This window comes from Manis pentadactyla, chromosome 17 (assembly GCF_030020395.1).
Source record: "Manis pentadactyla isolate mManPen7 chromosome 17, mManPen7.hap1, whole genome shotgun sequence".
In the NCBI taxonomy this organism is placed as follows: Eukaryota; Metazoa; Chordata; class Mammalia; order Pholidota; family Manidae; genus Manis; species Manis pentadactyla.
Window position 1 is genome coordinate 7,079,867 of NC_080035.1, and position 21,945 is coordinate 7,101,811.

At 34.9% G+C, this 21,945-nt stretch overlaps 1 protein-coding gene across 3 annotated transcripts in view; it reads right to left on the bottom strand.

Annotated features, from left to right (window-relative positions):
- Positions 1-1,939: 1,939 nt before the first annotated feature.
- The window catches only part of FNDC3A (fibronectin type III domain containing 3A), a 193,955-nt gene continuing 173,949 nt past the window's right edge, over positions 1,940-21,945 (bottom strand). For all 3 annotated transcript variants that reach the window (XM_036904142.2, XM_036904152.2, XM_036904168.2), the window contains 9 exons: positions 20,530-20,635; positions 20,266-20,441; positions 18,729-18,842; positions 17,878-18,027; positions 17,488-17,771; positions 17,176-17,388; positions 12,641-12,807; positions 11,320-11,447; positions 1,940-4,404 (listed from right to left, as the gene is read on the bottom strand). In XM_036904142.2, the coding sequence (XP_036760037.2) occupies positions 4,090-4,404; positions 11,320-11,447; positions 12,641-12,807; positions 17,176-17,388; positions 17,488-17,771; positions 17,878-18,027; positions 18,729-18,842; positions 20,266-20,441; positions 20,530-20,635 (1,653 nt within the window). In that variant the 3' untranslated portion in view covers positions 1,940-4,089. The remainder of the gene's footprint in view (positions 4,405-11,319; positions 11,448-12,640; positions 12,808-17,175; positions 17,389-17,487; positions 17,772-17,877; positions 18,028-18,728; positions 18,843-20,265; positions 20,442-20,529; positions 20,636-21,945) is intronic.

Consider the following 21,945-nt stretch of genomic DNA (forward strand, 5'->3'; position numbering starts at 1 on the left):
TTTCATATGAATAGAACCATACAATATGTGACCTTTTGTGTCTGGTTTCTTTCACTTAGCATGTTTTTGAAGTCCATCCATGTCATAGCTATATTCACTTTTTGTGTGTGGTAAGGGGCAATAAAGATATTTTCATCCTTGGATGAATGAGTATTTAAGAGAATGAATTATTTCCTAGGGCTGGGTGCAGGCTCAAAATGGAAGCCAAAATGTTGAAGAATGAAATTCTAGAGTAAAAGAAATTAGAGCCTCTCATTTAATCTGATTTGCTTGTACCAGATTCTCCATGTCCATTTTCTATTCAATCCATGAGGGCTGTGGGTTGTTTCAGTTATTGGAAAGTATTCAGCACAATGCCTAGCACACAGAAACTACTCAGTAAATGCTACCATAAATGCAATACTGAAGCCAACTATTACTTTGATTTCCTTCTTAGAATTCAATGCTTCTGGAGACAGCAGAGGATAGTGGTCAAGTATGGGGAACCTAGATTCAAATCTCAGCTCCATCATTTATTATCCTTAAGACCTTGGCAGAGCTTGATTTCTCTCTGCTTCAGTTTATACTTAGAGAGCAATTAAGAGGAGTATATGAGATAGCTAAGGTAAAACCCTGAACACAATGCCTAGCACACAATGAGTGGTCAATAAATAGATGCTAGATACATGGCTTCAACATCTATCAAAGATTTGTAACTTTTCTCTTGGCAAATTTCCCATAGCTAGTATCATCCTGTTTCCTATATAAGATGAAAAATAGCCCTTACAGTATCCAAACATTTGAAGGCCCCACTCTGGACACTGAGGATTTGATGACCACAATATTAAAATCTTAGTTCTGTCAACTTTCTTTTTTTCCTGAGTATTCACTTCCTTTTAATAGTATCAGGGATAAAATAATGAGTGAACAAATGAAGGGATACTCACGAGGACATACACAATATCTTAAAAAGTGTGTATCAAAATAGAATATTTAAAAAGCTCTTTAAAAATATGAGGTATTACCATCACTTAAGTTGATGTAGGTAGTCAGGTTGCAGGATGACTGGTTTTAGGTTTTGGAGAACCATTTTCTCCTAGTGTCTATTTGCCTGGTTGAGCCACCACATACATGGGATCCACACGCAGAGAATCTGTTCGTGATAGAAGGTATTTGTTTTGGAATCCAACCTACAGAATGCACAGACACAATGTGTAGGACTCTTATTTCCAATCTATCTACAGGAAAAAAAAAGAGGTGATGTGTAACACCGTCAGTATCACATTCTTCTGAAGTCTGGATTCATACTTAGTTGCTTCTACAACTGACTGTTGTTTGACATCCACGGTACCTCCTCTTCCCCAGCCTAACATTTTAGACTTTATTGTGGTACCTGCAGTTGTGGCAATTAGAGGTTCACTTGGATTTTAAAAGCAATTTATTCCTGGATAAGGTCTGTGGGATGGAAGTTACAATGGTACGAGTGAGAAGGAACGATGAACTTTCTGGTATGTGTGAGAACTTGCAGATAGTTCAACTTTTGGTATGTAATTGGAGGGAATGTTAACATCCTGGTGGAGGTCCGACCTGGGGGCATAATAGCAGTGTCAGTAACAGGAAGGTTCTGGGTCCCTGGAAGTGGGAGAAAGAAGGTAGTGGGAAATAGATGAACAACGCAGGAAAGGTAAGGAGAGGTCAGAGATTTCTTTTCCATTGGGAGGTTCACTTCTTCTTTATCTATGTAAAGAAGGCAAGTTATTTAATGAATTGCACAAAATCAAGTCACTAGAATAAAACTTCTAATTTCATTCTTTAATTTAAATATGGGTCCCCTCATGTTGAAGATTTGAATAGTGTTGGGAAATTTGTTTTAAGCCCATTGCAAGAGGAGGGTACCCTTAACATTTCATTTTCTGAAAGAGGCAGCAAATAATGGATGTTGATGAATACAATAACCATATCTCAAAAAAGAATGATACAACTTTTATTTTCCATGGGTTTTAAAGATACTTTTGCTACACAGTTTATGTATTTTTATGGTATTATATTTTTTCATTTGTATGAAGTTCGACCTTATACAATTTTAAGGTGATATTTTTGGTAGTGTATCTATAATCTTTAAAAAGTTTAGAGTTTTTGGAATGTACAGTATATGAGGTAAAATCAAGATTACATTAAAAATTGTTTTCTCCTCTGCACTAGTTTTGCAGTGAGGCTCAAATGGCAAGTACACTATTAAATGACATTTACTATCAAAAATAGGAGTTCATTTGAGTTACTATGAAAAACATAAGCCACCGTAACTGCCACAGTGGCACACTTTACCATTTTAGACATTCAACTATATAGAAAACTCTGGGCTATTACACTCAAACTCATTTGTACTGCCAAGTGTGGCACTTTTAGGAAGTTTCTAGAAAATAATTGCAATCACTGTTGCTTTGGGGGAAAGTTATCAGCCTATGTATAAGAATTAAATTTAAATAAAATGTAAACATACAATATATTATAGTGACAGATCATTCTTACCACTTGGAAAGGCCAAGTTTATCCGTTTCTTTTTTGAACAAGGATTAATGCTTTTTCTACAGCACGGATCATTTGACATAAAGCAGTTGCAATACATGCCTATTCTAATATAAGAGAAATTCTTCAGAGATCTTCAAAACACAAAACATACGTCCTTTTTTCAAAGATTGACAGAAGTGCTTAGTAATCACTAAAATGCTAAACTCAGCAACTAAAAATTAGTGATTCACTAATCTAAAATTCAAATAATAAATTAAAAAGGCTAGTTACAAGTGTTTTACAGATAACAGATGTGATTAAACAAGAATTTTAGATAGTCTCATTACAAACTATTATTACTGGCAGTCATCGACATCTGTGCAAGATGTACAATGTGATACTTGACAGAATTCAGTCTGATCACCCAATAACTCACAAATGCAAGCTCACAAAACATTAATGAATTATGCAATTGCAAAGTGCTCTAATGCAACATTAACCACATGCAATCAACAATTTGGAACAGTATCCAAACATACATTACACTAAACATTAGTTTTTCAAGAAAGAAAGCAGCTTGAAGTTTACTGGTGCAAATTAATTGTCTTCAGATTTGGTGCCCCAAACAATAAGGTTAGGTTTGATTATGAAATCTCATGGTAATGGCAGTAGTTATGGAGAAGCAGCAAATTTGATGGGAGTTCTTCAAAATTAGCCTATACCAGATAGATGGTACGTGTGTATATATATATTTTTACAATTGGTATGTATAGTTTGTATATATGTCATATATGTATGCGCATGTTTTTATACACATATAGTTCAAAGGCTCACAAAACTAAATTAAATGGGTTTGAAATTCAAACTTGATTATAATTACTTTTAAAAAAGTAGCTAAAAGCCCTCTTTTTTTCCATGTTCTCAAGACCTGAAGAGGTACTTTTTGAGAAAACATAAAATATTTTTAGGCCAAGTAAACTGTGGTTTCTTTAATTGACTTATCTGTAAATTCATGAATATATACTTGTGAAGAACTCCACATTTATCAAACAAGAAGCTTCTTTTCTTCATGTGTACTCTTTCATCCAGTTTGCTAAGCCCCTCCAGTTATTCATCATAATCCCACTTATCAAATAACTAAGACAAATGAGGAGGTAGAAATATAGCACTAGATTGCTTTCACAGCATCAGACTTAAACATTTTTATATAGCATGTTAGCCTAAATTTTTCTCACTCTGAATTTTTCACTACATAATATCTTTAAACTGAACAGATCAGGTTGTCACTATTACACTCATGCTGACTGGTCAAAATATCAATTATATTTTGTTGCCTCTTAGAAAGTTTGTTTTACAAGACATGTTAAAAAAAAGATAAAAAAAGCCCTAACTAAACAAAAAAACCCCAAATTGTAATTTATTGTGGCTTGCATTCTAATAAGGTGCCAGCCTCAATCTAACAATATAAACATTGACAATGACAAATATGATGTACTACTGTCTCAATGCCAGTGCTAAATACCACTGTTTTTGTAAAGGAATACAGAAATGATTTTAGTACATGACAAAGTATAATACAGTATGAAAAATAAAGTTATATTTTCACTTGATTACAAAGTATTGAATGATAAAGGCAATCAAGATGGAAAAGAAAGCAAACAGCACAAGGATGACGGCTGCACACTGCTCATCACTAAGTGCCTGCCGGGTCCTCACGCTTTCCACAGTGTCTCTGTTGGTGCTGGCTGGCGGGTCAGTCCTCTGAGAGATGAAGAGCACTGTTGTGCTGTAGGGACCTACTAGGTCCTGATGCCCCACAGGGTCTTGGCACTGGCGAATGGCACACACACGGAAACGATATTCACAGTTCAGCTGAAGGCTTGAATACCGGAATGAAAAGTCAGGGCCTTTGTAAATCTGTTAATAAGATAGAAAAAAGTAACTGTGTGTAAAGGTTGGGCAGAAAATGTGTTATAATTGGGTAGCTTTAGAATGAGTGTATGACATGGAAGCTAGTGTGTGCTGCTGCTTTATCTTTTAAATGACATAAAGAAAATACCTACCCATTAAAGAACTATCTGTCTCCTGTATAAGGGCAGGAGTGATAAGTGAAAGGTGAGGGTAGGACTACCTTTGTAGAGTTTACAAATCAGTTAAGGAGTAAAGATGTCCCCCCAACGTAGCTAGAGTACAAGCAAACTCAGCCCACAGGCATTTCCCTGGTTTCCTGAAATGTGTCAAACTTCTGTGAAATCATTCCATCAAAGAAGGAAAGTGTCTAATCTTGCTTCCTCATTTTACATCTTTGCACAACGGGTTTTGGTACAATGTATCTGTTGAATGCAATGATGAATGAATGAATGAAAAATGGGAGCATTCTATAGGTGTCTATGGCAAATTAGGGTCACTTAGTCACAGAATTGGATCTTAAAACTCAGTGCCTCTGCCCAGCCCTCAGAAGGGAAATAACAAGAATGGAATTCCATGGATTTTTGAAGAGAGTGTGCTGGTGGTTAAGAGGATACTTACTGGAACTGGTCACCCTGAGATGCAAATTCCACTCTCCCCTGTGATCTTAGACTAATTACCTTAGTACAAAGGGCATAATAGTAATTCTCTTGTATGAAACTTATGAGACTGGAATAAACTAAAACTTGTTAGTACAGTGCCCAGCATATAGTGAGTGCTCAATATATGGAAGCTACCATTTCCATTAATGAGGTCCTCCCCTCACTCTATAAATGAGAAAACCAAGGCTTGTAATGACTTCCCAGTTCAGTTCTCCCAGCTAGTTGGTGGGCTATACTATCGTATACAACCAAAAAGCGGGGCTAGCATTTTTTTCAGGCAATGTTAGCTAACTCAATTTTATCTGGTTGTAAACCTGACTTTTTACATAGTGGTTTGCTTTTTTATTAAAGTATCATTGATACACACTCTTACGAAGGTTCACAAGAAAAACGATGTGGTTATTACATGCACCCTTATTATCAAGTCCCCCCCATACCCCACTGCAGTCACTGTCCATCAGTTTAGTAAGCCCTGTCTCATTTTTGTGTCTCCAGAATTCAGCATATAATAAGTATCTAATAAAAAGCCACTAAGTGAGAATTACTGACTACCCATATGTTAAAGTGTTTACTAGCAGATGCCTGAGAAGATATAGAAAAAGGAACTTTTATTAAAGGAAGTAAACACTACGATGTATCTTAAAGAAAATGGTGAATATGCATGAATTCTGAGATGCAGTCAAGAAATGGTTCATGTCTGGACAATGGTAAAAGGTTTAATTTAAATAAACTAGAAGATTATGTAAGAAAGCAGTGTGATACTCTACATATACAATGAGGCTAATTTAGTAAAAATCAAGAATACAAACTTGTCTTATGGATATAATGGGTGATATTTATTTTTGTCTTCAAAATTTTCTTTATTTTCCATTTGTCTCCAAATGAGCATGTTAATTACGTTAGGAAAAAACCTCAACAGATGGCATGAGGGTAATAAGTGCAGAGACTTGACAGAGAGGAAGAATATGTTCATATACTACTTGGAAATTTATGTGTAATTTCACAGAGGCCATTTTAGGTGAATGATATTTTACCATGCTTAAGGAATTCTAATCATAAGGCTTAGTGAAAGACTGAGGGAGTTAGGTAGGACAGGGACTCTTGCTCTCTTGCTGTACAAAAGCATAAGGTTATGAGGCCTTGGTATAGTTTTTATGGATCATTTTTAGGAATGACTTATTTGAATAAGAGTTGGCAGGCAAAAAAACACAATCTTCGAAGAGTTTAAAGGTTGGGGACCAAAATGATGCTAGTGTGTACTGACACTGACACTGATGAAGTGAGGAAGAAGCTGGGAGGGAAGATGATGAGGTCAGATTTTCAATTTTGTGTTTAGATGTTGGGAGGATATGTAAACAGGAAGATGTAAGTCACAGTAGATATGGGAATGAAGAAAACAAATGAACCTGCTAAAGCTAATCTGATATGGTTTACGTCTAACTGCAGCTACTCAAAATAAGCCTCAAGCTTAAAATGAGCTGGGCTAGGTTTTAGAATGAGAAATAAGAATTAAATAATACCATTTCCAGCCCCCCAATATCATGCTGACAACATAAAATTGTTGTGACCTTAATAAGCAGAAAAGGAGAATAACCCTAATGATAAATGCATTTTTTTGGCTTGTAGCTATTACTCACAGATAGCATTACATATAATTAAAATAAAACAAAAAAACTTCCAGCCCCTTACATTTACTATCAATCATCCATTTATAGGCAGAATGTGACAAATAGCAATAAATGAAGATTTACAGTTAAGAGAATGGCAGGTATGCAGTTTTCACTGTGCATTTCAATTGAGAATGCAGACTAAAATTTAAAGCTTGTGAAGTTTGCATGTGTCAAGTTGGCTAAGAACTTTGAAACAGTATTCTAACTGCAACAGAATTTTGTAAGAAAGCCTTTAAAGAAAGTTTAGAGCTTCATAAATTGGTATTTGCCCTTATTTTATGTTTGTGACTGTCACAGAATGGAGAAAATAACAATCATAGAATTGGGGCAAAATAAATGCAGTATCTTATCTATTCATATCTGTCTCTGTATCTACATTCTAAAAACTTATTTGGTTGTCTTGATTAATTTACCAAATACTCATATTAAAATTTAAAATAGTTTCTGTTATCTTTCAAGAAAAAGTAAACACTTTTACTACCAAAGATAATCATTTCTGAAGCTGTAACTACAGAGGAACAAATTCTATAGAACTATTTCTACTTTCTGTGTATATATACCCACAATCTGATTTTGAGTAATATGCACAGTATTATTTATAGCCATATAAGACAATGATTTTAGGAATATATTACTTAGACTGAGTGCAGACTTATTTAAACCTTAACACATTTGATTACATTTAAAGTAATAATTCATGTTACATTATTTGGCACATATGGTCACATAATGTGATCCTTCTGTGATTTCTGAATATATAATAGTAAATACTTCATAGTGATCAATACATGAAGAGAACAACAGAATGCCTCAAAACCAATGAATGTAGATGAATAACCATATAGCTCTTGTTTCTACCATTCTTCTTTACTACTGCTGAGGGAGTCATATGTGAATTTGGAGCTTTTAGAGCAGTTCTTAAATTTATTGTACATAAGAACCACTTGGAACTTAAAAAGCAAACAGAATGGTGGGTCCCACCCTGGGATATTCAGGTTCATTTAGGTCTGCAGGCCACTCTAAGGAGTATTTTTTCGAGAATTTTAAGTTCAGAAGTTTAAGAAAGGATCAAGTTGTATAGAATCCAACAGGTCTTTGGCTCAGCATGCTTTCTGTGACACAGCCAGCAGTACCTTGATTTTGGATGGGGTATCAAAATCTCCCTTACCCTGTCCACAGACTAGGAGAGCTGGCCTCACTGTTAACTCAGAGGTGGCCCCTGGTTGGCTTCAACCATGGCGCACAATCATTAGTTCAGGGATGGCTTTGTAACCCAAGTGCTTTTGTTCCCTGAATGTGAAAAAGGAAGAGCTCCCTGTGCCTAAGGGCAGCCACCGATGACTGAGATAAACCCTGATGACTTCACTGAGTTTCTGGATCAACCCATCCTGAAGCCTGCCTATCTTTAGGCTTCTCCCTAAGAAGGTTTACACTTAATTGCCTGTATGGCAGTTTGAGTTGTTTTTCCTGGTACCTGCAACATAATGAGCTCTCACACAAGAACCACCTTAGGTACAAACTACCAGATGGGGTTGATCTGCTTTGAATGTAGCTCTACTGTCCCCAATATTTTCACTTCACCTTGTTGTACCCTCTTGAATTACTGTTTTGGTTAAAAAGCCGTTGCTTTTAAAAACATATACACTTCCAAGATTAAAGAGCCAGCAGACACTTGACTTTTACCATGAATTTTCCCGAGCAAATAGTCTTTCTCCTAGTGCAATAAGGTCAGTTATATTGTGTATATGGGAGTTATGATGTGTGTCAGAGAGGGAAGCAAGAATTGGAGGGAGAGTGTAATTTTAGAGAATGGGGCAGGTCTAGGTGAGGTGCTACAGAGCAGTCCTACAGCAGCAAGAAGGCAAGAAGGGTCTGGCTTAGCAAGAGCAGAATGCAAAGCAGTCGCGTGGCCCAGGGTCACAAGTACATGTTGTTCCCAGGCTACTTTGCTTCCAGATCCCCAAACTCAGCAACCTAACAGGTAAAAGAGGTTTTTACAGGCTAGCCTAGAAACTCAACCACCAACATTTAAATAATAATTCACTTCTTAAAAACACCAACAGTTCCTACTGCTACAGAATAAAGCCCACCAAGATTTGGTGTCCTCTGTTATACAGTACAGCTCCATTCTTTAGTGACTTTACTCAAGTCACAATTGAGAGTTCACGGTGCCTCCTAAGCTCACCAGCACCCCAAAAAACTCACTTAAAAGATACTCCTTTTGGAAAAATGTTCCGAAGTTCAGCTGGAATACATAATTTATTTTCCTAAAGTAGGTTTTATCTTTATTATGAACTTTCAATTGTTTGGCTATGTAAAAAGTCAAGATTATGAAATTTCTGCTTGTTTGCTAAATTCTAAACAACTTTATTGAAATCAGAACAGTGACTTATTAATAATGTAGCCCCCTATAATTCTCTATAAGTAGCATTTACTACCTGTGTGTTGAATTTCAAATACATTTTAAGTAAAATATTAAATACCATGAATGAAACTGAATACTTTAAAAAACCTTCAAACTTTTGGAATATAACTTGCCGATGAATCTTAAAATTTTATGAACATTTAAGAGATTTAAATGTGCATATACAAGATGAAGTTCTAAGGAAATCAGTATTTTAAGTTCTGTAACATTCTTACAATCTAAAGTAAGTGAAAGTGAAGATAGGGTTAACTTAGCTTTTTAAGTTAGTTATCATTGCAGTTTCTTTCATGTAATGAAATGTTTGTTAAAATTCATACACTACTGAAATGTAGGAGTCCCTATTTCCTTTAAACATGTAGTGTAATTAAATTTACTTTAATGATAATTTTGTTTCCTTCTTGGAAGGAAACCTGCTTATCTGTAAATTATATTCATATCTAATTATCACATCAATTTGCAAATGGCTTAATAAAGAAAAATAATCACATGCCAAATTTAATTTGCCTCTGGTGCCTTTTGTAATTTCAGTTAAGAAATCATATTTCCATACTTAAAACTTGAAAGAAAAATTATATTCATCTTGAAAAATATTCTATTGTTAATTTTATCAGTGTAAGACTGAAATAAAACAGATGAATGACTGATTTTCTAATGGGAAAAGAAAATACAAGATAGAAAAATGAAACCAGTTCAAAGACCCTCAAAATCAAGGTTGACAGCAAAAAGGGAGTATCAGATGAAATGCTTTTAGAAATCTGGGTTTTGAATTGCATAAAAATGTCTTCTTCATAAAAGTTATAATGAGCACTGACAGGTCCCCACTTCATCTGACTGCTGTTCATCCTCTGCCAGAAAGCTATCTTTGAAATTTCTTGGATAGAAGTGTGATACTTCCCCTAGGCTTCCATAATAATTGTCTACTGTCATATTTATAATACTGTACTCTAATTATGACTATTACTATCGTAAAACCCTCCTATAGAATAGTCTCTCTGCTTCTGCTTTTATTCCACTATAGTCAAAAAGACCTTGTGTCTGATCATGGAACTACTCTCGTCAAATCCTCCATTGGCTTCTCACTTTACTACATGGAGTGAAAGTCATGGTATGGCCTGTAATTTCCTCCATGATCTCCATACCATTCATATGACACCGCCCCATCATATCAACCTCCTTGTCCATTAAAATTTAACAAGGATGCTCCTGCCCCAGAGCCTTTTGCACCATTGTTTCCTTTTCTTGGAACAGTCTTCTCATATTCACTTACTTTGGGTCTCTGTTCAAATGTCACCTGACTGCTCTGTATGAAACAGTACTAGCTGTCCCTCCCCACAATATTTCCTATTCCTTTTACCCAGTTTCATTTTTTTCCTCCATTGCACTTCTCACTATCTAACATGATATACTGATGTGTTTATTTGCTTTTAGTATCTCTTTTTCTACTAGAAAGCAAGGTCCACAGAAAGCAAGGATTTTTTGCTCAGTGTTGTATTCTGAGTGCCTGTTTCAGAGTTCATTAAATACTTGTCAAATGAGTGATCTGTTTAAGTATAGTTCACACCCAAAGATTTTGAATACTGAGATACTGTGTAGTTACTAATCTTGGGAATATAGTCCTGAACAGATGTTTTTGCATAGGTAAAATAAAGATAGTCAATTTGTGTATTGAAAATAAAAATGTATATCCACAAAATTATACTTTGGAACAAACCTGTTTTTTTTTTTTAATTGAAGTGTAGTTGATACACAATATTAGCTTCAAGTATACAACATAATGATTTGACAGTTACCTACATTACTAGATGTTCACCCCAACTAGTGTACTTAGTATCAACAGAGAAAGATGTTACAGTAGTAACTATATTCTCTAGGCTTTACTTTCATCCCCCACTAATTTATATTATGATTGAGATTTTGTGCTTTTTAATCCCCTTCACCTATTTCACCCACCCATCACAACCCCTCCCCCAGGGGAACCACCAGTCACTCCTCAGTGTTTATGTGTCATCGCTGTTCTGTTCGTTTTGTTTTGTTTTTAGATTCCACTTATAAGTGAAGTCATATGGTACTTTTCTTTCTCTGCCTGGCTTATTTCACTTAGCATAATACCCTCTTAAGTCCATCCATGCTGTTGCAAATGGCAAGATTTTTACTATTTAACACATACCTGTTTAAATTCAGAATCTTTTCCCACCATGACTTGAAGACTGTAAATAACTGGATCACCTTTCATTGGTTGTAAACACTCCCATGTAATTTCACAAAGATGATCATTTATTTTCTCTACTTTGGGGGCTGTAGAAAACAAATATAAATAAAATCTGTTTTACTTGATTTTTAACTTGGCACATCACACAGACTCTTGCTTTAAACTTTTAAAACTTAGTTACAAACTTCAAATAGTTAACAGTGAATTTTGAACACTGCAGAGACATGGTACAAGAGTTCACTCTTATTAGTTCCAGGCCATACAGTCTACAGGTGCTTTAAATGGCCAGATTGGCTAAAAGATCTGTCAAGGTAAGCACTGTTTTCATTGAGCTATAAAAAGCTAATAGGGGGGCTGTGGCAGTTTATAACAATGTTTATGGTACTTCTAAGAGCATAACTAGAACATGAAATTTTATAACTTAAGAAATCTCCTAGAGGATGAGTTGCAAAATAAAAATATCCCTAGTTGCTTGGCCACATACGACTGCCTCACTCAACAGTGGGGCACAAAGGGGTGAAAATAGCCATCTTCTTAAGGCTAAGAGACCCTGAACATATGAGGGAAAATAAAATGACTCAGTGAAACTCTTATCAACATTATTAGAAAGACTACTCAAGAACAATTCTGCTAACTATGGATCTGCTTAACAAATGATATATTCAAGTACATGATCCAGGACATTGTACTATAAGTCTTCATGATTAGTCTTCAGAGTTTGAGGAATTTTAGTGTTTTTGGCTAAATGCACAAGTGTAATCTTTGCTAGGGTCATTTTAAGAGCCCTTCTGAAATTAAAGATACAAGTATATACAAATGTGTTTGTAAATTCAATTTAAAGATTCAACTAAGAATGTATTTGTTTTGTTTAACAAATGACCTGGCTCTCTCCCTGAAATCCAAATGAATTACTGAAATAGCAACGATTCAAAACAACCAGAGTCTGTGATTTTTTTATTTAAGTAATAATAATAGCAGAAACAGCAAATGGTCCTATTAGAAAACCAGCCTATCTATTCAATTTAGCATTTTTATATTAGATTATTATATTAAAAAGATGAGTGACAAAAACCAGTACTTGTCTGAGTATGAATGTACCAGATAAAACAGCTTTTATCAGTGAGTGCAACTCCTAGTAGGTATGCTTGTCTATATTTGTTATAATTTCAATATTGGATACATACTGGATTTAAAATTTTAATAACAGAACACAAAGCACTTTATGAAAATGCATTTAAAATTATTTTATTATTAAAGAAAATGAGGATGTATAACTCACCTTTCAAGGCAGCTGGGACAGATTTTGGAGTAGTGAAAATATATTCCTGGGAGAGAGGACCTTCCCCTGCTTCATTACAAGCTTGAATACAGAATTTATAGGATGTTGACTCATTAAGTCTTTGTACTTTGTATGTATGACATGGACCTCTATACAAGGATATAAACCTAAAATGGAATTGACTCATTAAATATAAACCTTGACTACACTGACAAATGTTTAAAAATAACTTCTAAAAAGTACAGTTGGGACATTTAGAGGTAATAAGTTACTTCTAGAATTCAATGCCAGCAGATTTTCAGCAGATGATGAAAATCATCGAATTGGTAAATTTCCCAGTTTGACATATCCTGAAGATTTGTTGCTAAATTTCATGTTTAGCTATAGTAACAGCTTCTCAGGCTTTTGGTATAGGTTTGTTTCTGATGGTTGTCTAAAGTATATGCATTCCCCCCCCCCCCCCCCAGAAGTTCTGTTCCCCCATAGATGAATTTTAATAAGTGAAAACAGTAGGTCCCTGAAGATTGTATATGTTTACCCATTTTATAAACTTAAAACAACTAAAAGAACACATACATATATAAATACATGGAAATGTATTTGCATTACACAAAAATACATGAACATAAAACTATAAAAGAAAAGTATAGGATTCCAGATAGTACTCATCTCAGGGGATGGCAGACATAGGGCTGGGAGGAGAGCACATAGAAGAATGTATTTTATAATTAACAACCAGTTTTATTCTGGAGTTAGCGGGTTCATGGTTTTTTTTAATATAACTTAAAAAAATTTTTATTAAGGTATCATTGATATACACTCTAATGAAGGTTTCACAAGAAAAACAATGTGGTTATTATATTCACCCATATTATCAAGTACCCCCCATACCTCACTGAAGTCACGGTCCATCAGTATAGTAAGATGTCGGTCACTACTTGTCTTCTCTGTGCTACACTGTCTTTCCCATGACCCCCTCCACACCATGTGTACTAATCAAAATACCTCTCAATCCCCTTCTCCCTCCCTCCCCACCTGCCCTCCCCCACCCTTCCCCTTTGGTAACTGCTAGTCCCTTCTTGGAGTCTGTGTGTCTGATGTTTTGTTCCTTCAGTTTTGCTTCATCATTTAAAGTATATGTATTTTTAAAGACAATCAGAACACCACAATTTTAATTATAAATTATTTCTAGCTAGAGCCCATAGGCATACAATTTGCCACATAAAAAAAAATTCTCACACCACGGCAATCAGACGACACAAAGAAATAAAAGGCATCCAGAGTGGCAAGAAAGAAGTTAAACTGTCCCTGTTTGCAGATGACTTGATACTGTACATAAAAGACCCTAAAGAATCCACTCCAAAACTACTAGAACTAGTATCTGAATTCAGCAAAGTTGCAGGATACAAAATTAATACACAGAAATCTGTTGCATTCCTATACACTAACAATGAACTAGCAGAAAGAGAAATCAGGAAAAAAATTCCACTCACAATTGCATCAAAAAGATTAAAATACCTAGGAATAAACCTAACCAAGGAGGTGAAAGACCTATAACCTGAAAACTACAAGACACTCATGAGAGAAATTAAAGATACCAATAAATGTAAACACATCCTTGCTCATGGACAGGAAGAATTAATATTGTCAAAATGGCTATTCTGCCTAAAGCAATCTACAGATTCAATGCAATCCCTATCAAAATACCAACAGCATTCTTCAATAAACTAGAATAGATAGTTCTAAAATTCATATGGAACCACAAAAGACCCCAAACAACAAAAGCAATCCTGAGAAGGAAGAATTAAGCTGGGGGTATCACGCTCCCTGACTTCAAGCTCTACTACAAAGCCACCGTAATCACGACAATCTGGTACTGGCACAAGAACAGAGCCACAGACCAATGGAACAGACTAGAGAGCACAGATAATAAACCCAAGCATGTATGGTCAATTAATATACAATAAAGGAGCCATGGATATACAATGGCGAAATAAGAGCCTCTTCAACAACTGGTGTTGGCAAAACTGGACAGCCACATGTAAGAGAATGAAACTGGATTATTGTCTAACCCTATATACAAAAGTAAACTCAAAATGGATTAAAGACCTGAATGTAAGACAAGAAACCATAAAACTCTTAGAAGGTAACATAGGCAAAAATCTCCTGAATATAAACATGAGCAACTTTGTACTGAATGCATCTTCTCGAGCAAGGGAAACAAAAGCAAAAATGAACACATGGGACTCATGATAAAAAGCTTCTATACATCAAAGGACACCATCAGCAGAACAAAAAGGCATCCTACAGTATGGGAGAATATATTTGTAAATGACATATCTGATAAGGGGTTAATATCCAAAATATATAAAGAACTACTCACTCGCCTTAACACTCAAAAGGCAAATAATCATACTAAAAAATGGGTGGAGGACATTAAGAGACACTTCTCCAAAGAAGAAATTCAGATGGCTAACAGGAACATGACAAGATGCTCCACATCACTAATTATCAGGGAAATGCAAATTAAAACCACAATGAGATTACATTTCACATCAGTTAGGATGGCCAACATTGAAAAGACTAGGAACAACAAATGCAGGCAAGGATTAAGAAGAAAGCGGAACCCTCCTACACTGCTGGTGGGAATGTAAGCTAGTTCAACCATTGTGGAAAGCAATATGGAGGTTCCTCAAAAAACTTAAAACAGAAACACCATTTGGCCCGGGAATTCCACTCCTAGGAATTTACTCAAAGAAAACAACTTCTCAGATTCAAAAAGACACATTCTCCCCTATGTTTCTTGCTGCACTATTTACAATAGCCAAGATATAGAAGAAACCTAAGTGTCCATCAGGAGATGAATGGATACAGAAGATGTGGTACATATACACAATGGAATATTATTCAGCCATAAGAAAACAAATCCTATCATTTGAAATAACATGGATGGAGCTAGAGGGTATTATGCTCAGTGAAATAAGTCAGGCAGACAAAGACAAATACCAAATGATTTCCCTCATTTTTGGAGTGTAACAATGAAGAAAAACTGAAGGAACAAAACAGCAGCAGACTCACAGAATCCAAGAAGGGACTAGTGGTTACCAAAGGGGAGGGGTGTGGGAGGGCACGTAGGGAGGGAGGGAGAAGGGGACTGAGGGGTATTATGTCTAGTACACATGGTGTGTGTGGGGTCACGGGGAGAACAGTGTAGCACAGAGAAGACAAGCAGGGACTGTGGCATCTTACTACACTGATGGACAGTGACTGCAATAGGGCATTGGGAGGGGGGACTCAATAATAAGGGTGAATGTAGTAACCACATTACTTTTCTTGTGAAATCTTCATAAGAGTGTGTATCAATGATACCTTAATAAAAAAAAATGACTCAAAAAAACAAAAACAAAACAAAAAAAGAATTCTCAACTCCCAGGCATAATTTTAGCTGATTTGGTGATATTTTCTAGAGATTTACATAGCAGTGTAACAGAATATATATCCCATAAATTACCCACTTGAACTGTTAAATGGGATGTCTAATATATCTGTTATGCATGAGTTGAATGTTACGTAATGTTCTTGATTGGCTGTTTTATAATTCCTATGTTATTTTAAATGTGTAAGTATTTCTGATAGGGAGTACTTATGTACAAGCACCATGAATATTTGGTTAAAACAGAAACTCAACACAAAAATCAACATGACCTTGGAAAAAACTGTTGCTAGTACTCTGAATCCACTGGATATGTATTTATTCCTAATAAATGAGTGAAAAGTAGAAAATAAAATTCAAATTCTTTAAATATTAGAAGAGTAACAGCTATAGAGGGTATATGGCCTTGTTTATATATGCAATATAATGTTAATATTAACATTATTTTTATTAAATGTTAATAAACAGCCCCGAATTGGCATATATATAATTTATATTGTGAATATTTTTATATTGCAATTAACAATGCAATTCAAATGCATGATTTAATGGGGTAGTATATGGCATAGATGTAATGAAAATGTAAAGGATGGAAGCATAAATAAGAACCTGAGTAGCAAGGGGACTGACTGCATAATTAATCAGACTTGAACTGATACCTGACAGTAGGAAATGAACCATACTCGTTCAGTGTGCAGGCTGTGACAAGGGTGTGGAGGACAATGAGACATGATCCCTGCCCTCAATTTCTGAGGCTTGAAGCCAATCCTTCATTTGCTGTCAAATTTGCCTACTGCTGGAAGTATGTGTAAAAGCTAATTTTGTAGCAAAGATTACATTTCTTTCACTAGCATGAAGTGAGCAAATGGGTTAGCCAAAGAATAGCCCATTTAATTTTTTTTCTCTTGGCATCCCACTCAGAGGTTATAAACAATGAGATTTTCATTGTGTCTTCTGACGTTTTGAAAACAGCACACTTAAAAATGACTTCTTATAAGAATTCTGACTTTGTTTTTGAAAATTTTATTTACTTCTACTGTTTATAAAAATTTACATACTTAAGACCTAAGAAACTATATAAAAAAGCAATTAAAACACATACCTCCCATTCTTATCCTCTATCTGAAGGTGGTACTGAACAGAATCTGTTGACAATGTCTTTGGGGTTCCTTCTCCCCATTTCAGCTTAAGGTTCTGGTGGCTGAAGGCAACACATTCCAGACGAGGTGGATCAGGAGGGAGGGGTTTAGTTTTTAATTTTATCATGTGGCTGAAAGGACCAGCTCCAAGGCTATTCAAGGCTTGAATTCGTATTCTAAGTGTCACATTAAAAAAAAAAATTTTAGTTTATGATTGTTCTATTTAAGTAGTCTCTCTAGTTGAGACAAAAATTAACATAGTTCTTAGAGTGTACCTGTATGTTGTATCTGGTTGCAAATTATCTATAATAGAGCTTGTAACTTTTCCCACTGTCAAGGGCTGTTTATCTCCAAAGTCTATGCTGTAGGCTAGGATTTCTGAACCGTGGTCACAAGGCTTTTCCCAGCTTATTCCAAGGCATTTAGAAGATGAATAATGGGGATTGTCTATATCATCATCACTTATTTCTTGAAGACAAGTCACAATAGCAGGAACTGATGGTGGAGTCACACAGGCCACTACTTCACTGAAAGGACCTGCACCCACAATACTCAGAGCCTACAAATTAACAGAGCCCACAAATTAACAAATACATGACCATGAAAATGTTTCATAGAAAACCAACCTCTGGACAGAGTAAGTGACAAGGCCATGATTGCCTTACCTGGACTCTGCAATAGTAGGTAGTTGCTGGTAAAAGTCCTTTTAATTCATAACTGAGACCAGGCCCACAGTAACATATCTGCATACTTCCTTCAACTCCTCCCCACTCCAATCGATATTCTGTGACATCAGTTCCATTACTCAAAGGAACCTTTAAATTAAGAAAAGGATAACAGTTTTAAGTCTTAACATTGCTTAAATAGCTTTTGGGCAAAAATGTTCTTTACCTGAGCATATCAAAAACTGGATTGCTTCTGAATTTCTTTAAAATGCTTAAGCAGAATTAAAACTGTACGATATGACTTTTTCATTAAGGTCACCTCAGGTCAAAAAACTAGTAACTTTGTTTTCAATTAGAAGTAAAAATATAACTGAGTCACTTCAAAATATTTTAAGGTAAACCTACTTCAAAATAATCTTATTAAGTGATATAAAATGTTAAATCATACAAGAACATTTTCTTTGTTGAATTTCAAAGGAAACTGGAAATTAATTATCATTACTGATTATTACTATATAGAATAAATACACTGGAGATAATATAAGAGAAATGGTATTATACTAATTCTATGTATGTTTGTTCTGAACATTAAGCTCACCAGTGGCTAAATATTTCAGTACCGAGGCAAAGCCTTTGATAAAATACCAAGCACATCATGAACAAGAATCTAAATACTTGTCATACTTAACTGCTTCAAAGAGAAAAAAGAAGTCACTTTTTACCACATGAATTTAACTAGGATTTACTCTTTGTACAATTTATGAGGTGAAATGAACAGTATCTTCATTCTTTCATATAAACTATCCTAATAGCTTAAGAAACTAAATATAAATCAATGGAAATTACAATACCTCCCAATTCACTTGTGCACAAGTTGCAGATCTGCATGTAACTTGAGGTGGTCTGCACTGATCTGGTGGTCCAGGGGCTGTAGTAATATCACATTTTTCTGAAAATGGTCCAAGCTACAAAAACAAATATAACCAGTGTTCAGTGCTCCATAAACATTCACAAATAATTAAGCACCACCATTTCTCTCTTTAAAGATTAACTGATCATAATAATATAACTCTAAAAGTGTTCACAGAAGGTAAAAAGATTTGATGACCATGGATATGTGGGGTAAAGTTTTATTACTGTACTGTCTTCTCCTGTCCCTTATTCCTTTATGAACTGGTTTTTTGAGGGCAAGGCATTAGGGAATTATGTAGGTGGAATAAGTCAGATGAAATTATGTGAGAAGTGAAGGAACAAATACCAAATAAAGGCATGGGAAATGGGAGGCTTAAACTGTACTTTAAAATTTAGAATATCTTTAAAAGGATCTAAGATGTATACTCTGTGGAAATACAGAAGCAATTATTTACTTAAGATGATTTTGACAAATTACCACAAACCTGAAAATACAAATTAAGGGTCCCAGTATAAAAGGTGCCATTCCAGTGTACTGCAGCCATGTGCAGCTGACAAGGTGACGAACTTAGGAAGGAAGGACTTATATAGGGACTTCCAAGGAAGGATATAAATTTGAAATGTAATTAAATTTTAAAGTAAGAGTACAGATATAAATACTGAAGTTAGAGAATGGGATGTAAAATACAGTACAGTTCACTAAAATCTGAAATAATGGAGAGGGGAAAGACTTTAATTTTATGAAATTTTAATTACAGAATAGTTTAAAGAAATAGAATGTTGCTCAGTTGAGGTAAGAAACAACTGCTTTGTCCTTAGAGGACATGCTTTAAAGGACTGAGATGACAGGTGTCATAGTTGAGCAGAAAGGCTTTGGCTCTGGAGTTGAACCCCCTGAGTCTATGGCTTACCATTATCACTACTTAGTCTATGTAACTGTGGGCAAGATATTTAGCTTTTCTGAGCTTCAATTTCCTCAGTTGTAAAATGAAGGCACCATCTACTTTGTCTATTTTATGGAGTTGTACAGATACATAGATAATACTTTTAAAAATCCACATAGAACCAGAAATAATTAAAATGTAAGTTTTTTGCTTAGGCAAAATTAGCTGCCAAATGAAAGTAAATGCTGCATATAACCAGCCTAAAAAAGCTTAGTTACTCCATGTATTTTACCTTACAATCTTGTTTCTACTCTGAAATTTACTAAGTAAACCCTGATAGCATCACCTGAAAGGCAATCTTTAGCCCAGCTGAAGTGCCAAGTGTCACAAATTCTAAGCGGGATTTGAAACTAATAAAATTCTATACCAATTATGGTATTTACTGGCCTACCTTATTTATCCATATAGGCTTATGAAAAATTGTAAAATTTGGAGTCACATGTTGAAAACAAGATGACCAAATAATGGTACAGTTATATATGCTATATGAAACACCACTGTGATTGCCATTTAGCTAGCATGGCATTCTTACCCCCATTCTGTTAGCTGCCCGCAGTCTGAAGGTGTAAGTTTTTCCAGGAAGAAGGTTGCTTACTGTACATTCTATTTCAGAACCTTGGTAAACCTCTCTGGGTTCATCTTTTTCTACTGGAGACATTTCCACACAATAACAGGAAATGGGCGATCCGCCATCGACCACAGGGGGTCCTAAAGGTAGAAAGATTTATGCAAACTTAACAAGAGGAATATATTTAGTACTAACTTAATTATAATTTATTACTAAAATGGAAATTACCCCATCGTAACTGTATTTCTTTTGCTTTGGGTCTACTCTGTAATCTGGGAGGGAGGCATGGACCAGGAGGCACAGATGGAGTCTGCACAAGTAAAGATTCAGATACCTGCCAAAACAAAAGCAAAAACAAAACAAAAAATGCCCCAAACCAAGTAATCAGATTGCTTTTGTTAAAGGAAAATGATATGAACACAAAGACAGTGCCAGTCATTTGAAATTGTACTTATCAACTGAAAAGGAACAAAGTTCTGAATAAAATCAAAACCCAATTAAATCATTAAAACTCAAATAAAAAAATATGCACTATATGACTATTACATACAAAGAAAGTTATCAGAGAAAAAAGATTAAACAGCTCTTCCTTTTCTTTTTTCAATAATTAAAGAACAAAAAAATCAAAACAATCTGATGGATATATTTTTGATCCAGTCCAAATGGATCCACAAAGCTCCTCTAAAGAAAGGATGTTTTAACATTCTGTAAACACTGTTTGCCATGTTTTCAGGAGGTTTAGACTATTTTACAGGCTGCTTTACTGTATAATGTATTTTTAACCTAAACACTAAAATTTTTTTGTTTATTAAAATTGTTTTTTTCTTCCTTTCCACATAAAATAAATAATTAAAAAACCAGGTAAGCTTTCCGAAGTATTGGACATCTTTCCAGGTATTTGGTATTACTTTTAGTTTCTGTGCTAACTTAAAAAAAGTCTTTGTTTTTTTTTTTTTTAAAGACAATCTCTTAAAAACACTGACACAGTCTCAGTGCCATATTCCTTATTGGCACTGTATTAAGGTTTATACTTAACATTCTTTCCAAACAAATAAAATATTTGTTTATCACTTTATTCAGAAAGGCATCCTATCACTTTATTCAGAAAGGCATCCTATGTAAGAATCTATACTAGAAAATAGGGTTCTTTTTGGTTGGGGGTAAGGGAAGGGTTTGACATTTTTGAAACCTGGGAAAATTTTCTTAGGTAAAATGCAGCAACTTGATCATAAACCTGTTGGGTGGGACTTGTTCTCAGTATTTCATAATACTTGTACTTTCAACAAAATACTTACAAACTCATTTTTTAAAAAGTATTTTCGCTGCATTAAATTCCACTTGAAAAATAACAATTATGAGTGCTCCAAGAACCCACTCTTGGGTAAATTTATTTTAAAAAATCCACTCCTATTAAAAAACATACCTCTCCAGAACATTACAAATGTCTCATATATAATCAATGGCACATTTTAGGTCCATTTAGTTATTGGGGCTCTAACAGTTAAAATAATTGCCAACTTTTCCGAAATGTTGAAACAGTAAATGATACTTTGTGGTTTTGGTTCTGACATACATTTATTTATATAGTAGTAAATCAGTCTACAATTATTTTATTTCTATTTGTTAGGTAATGTTATTGTAATT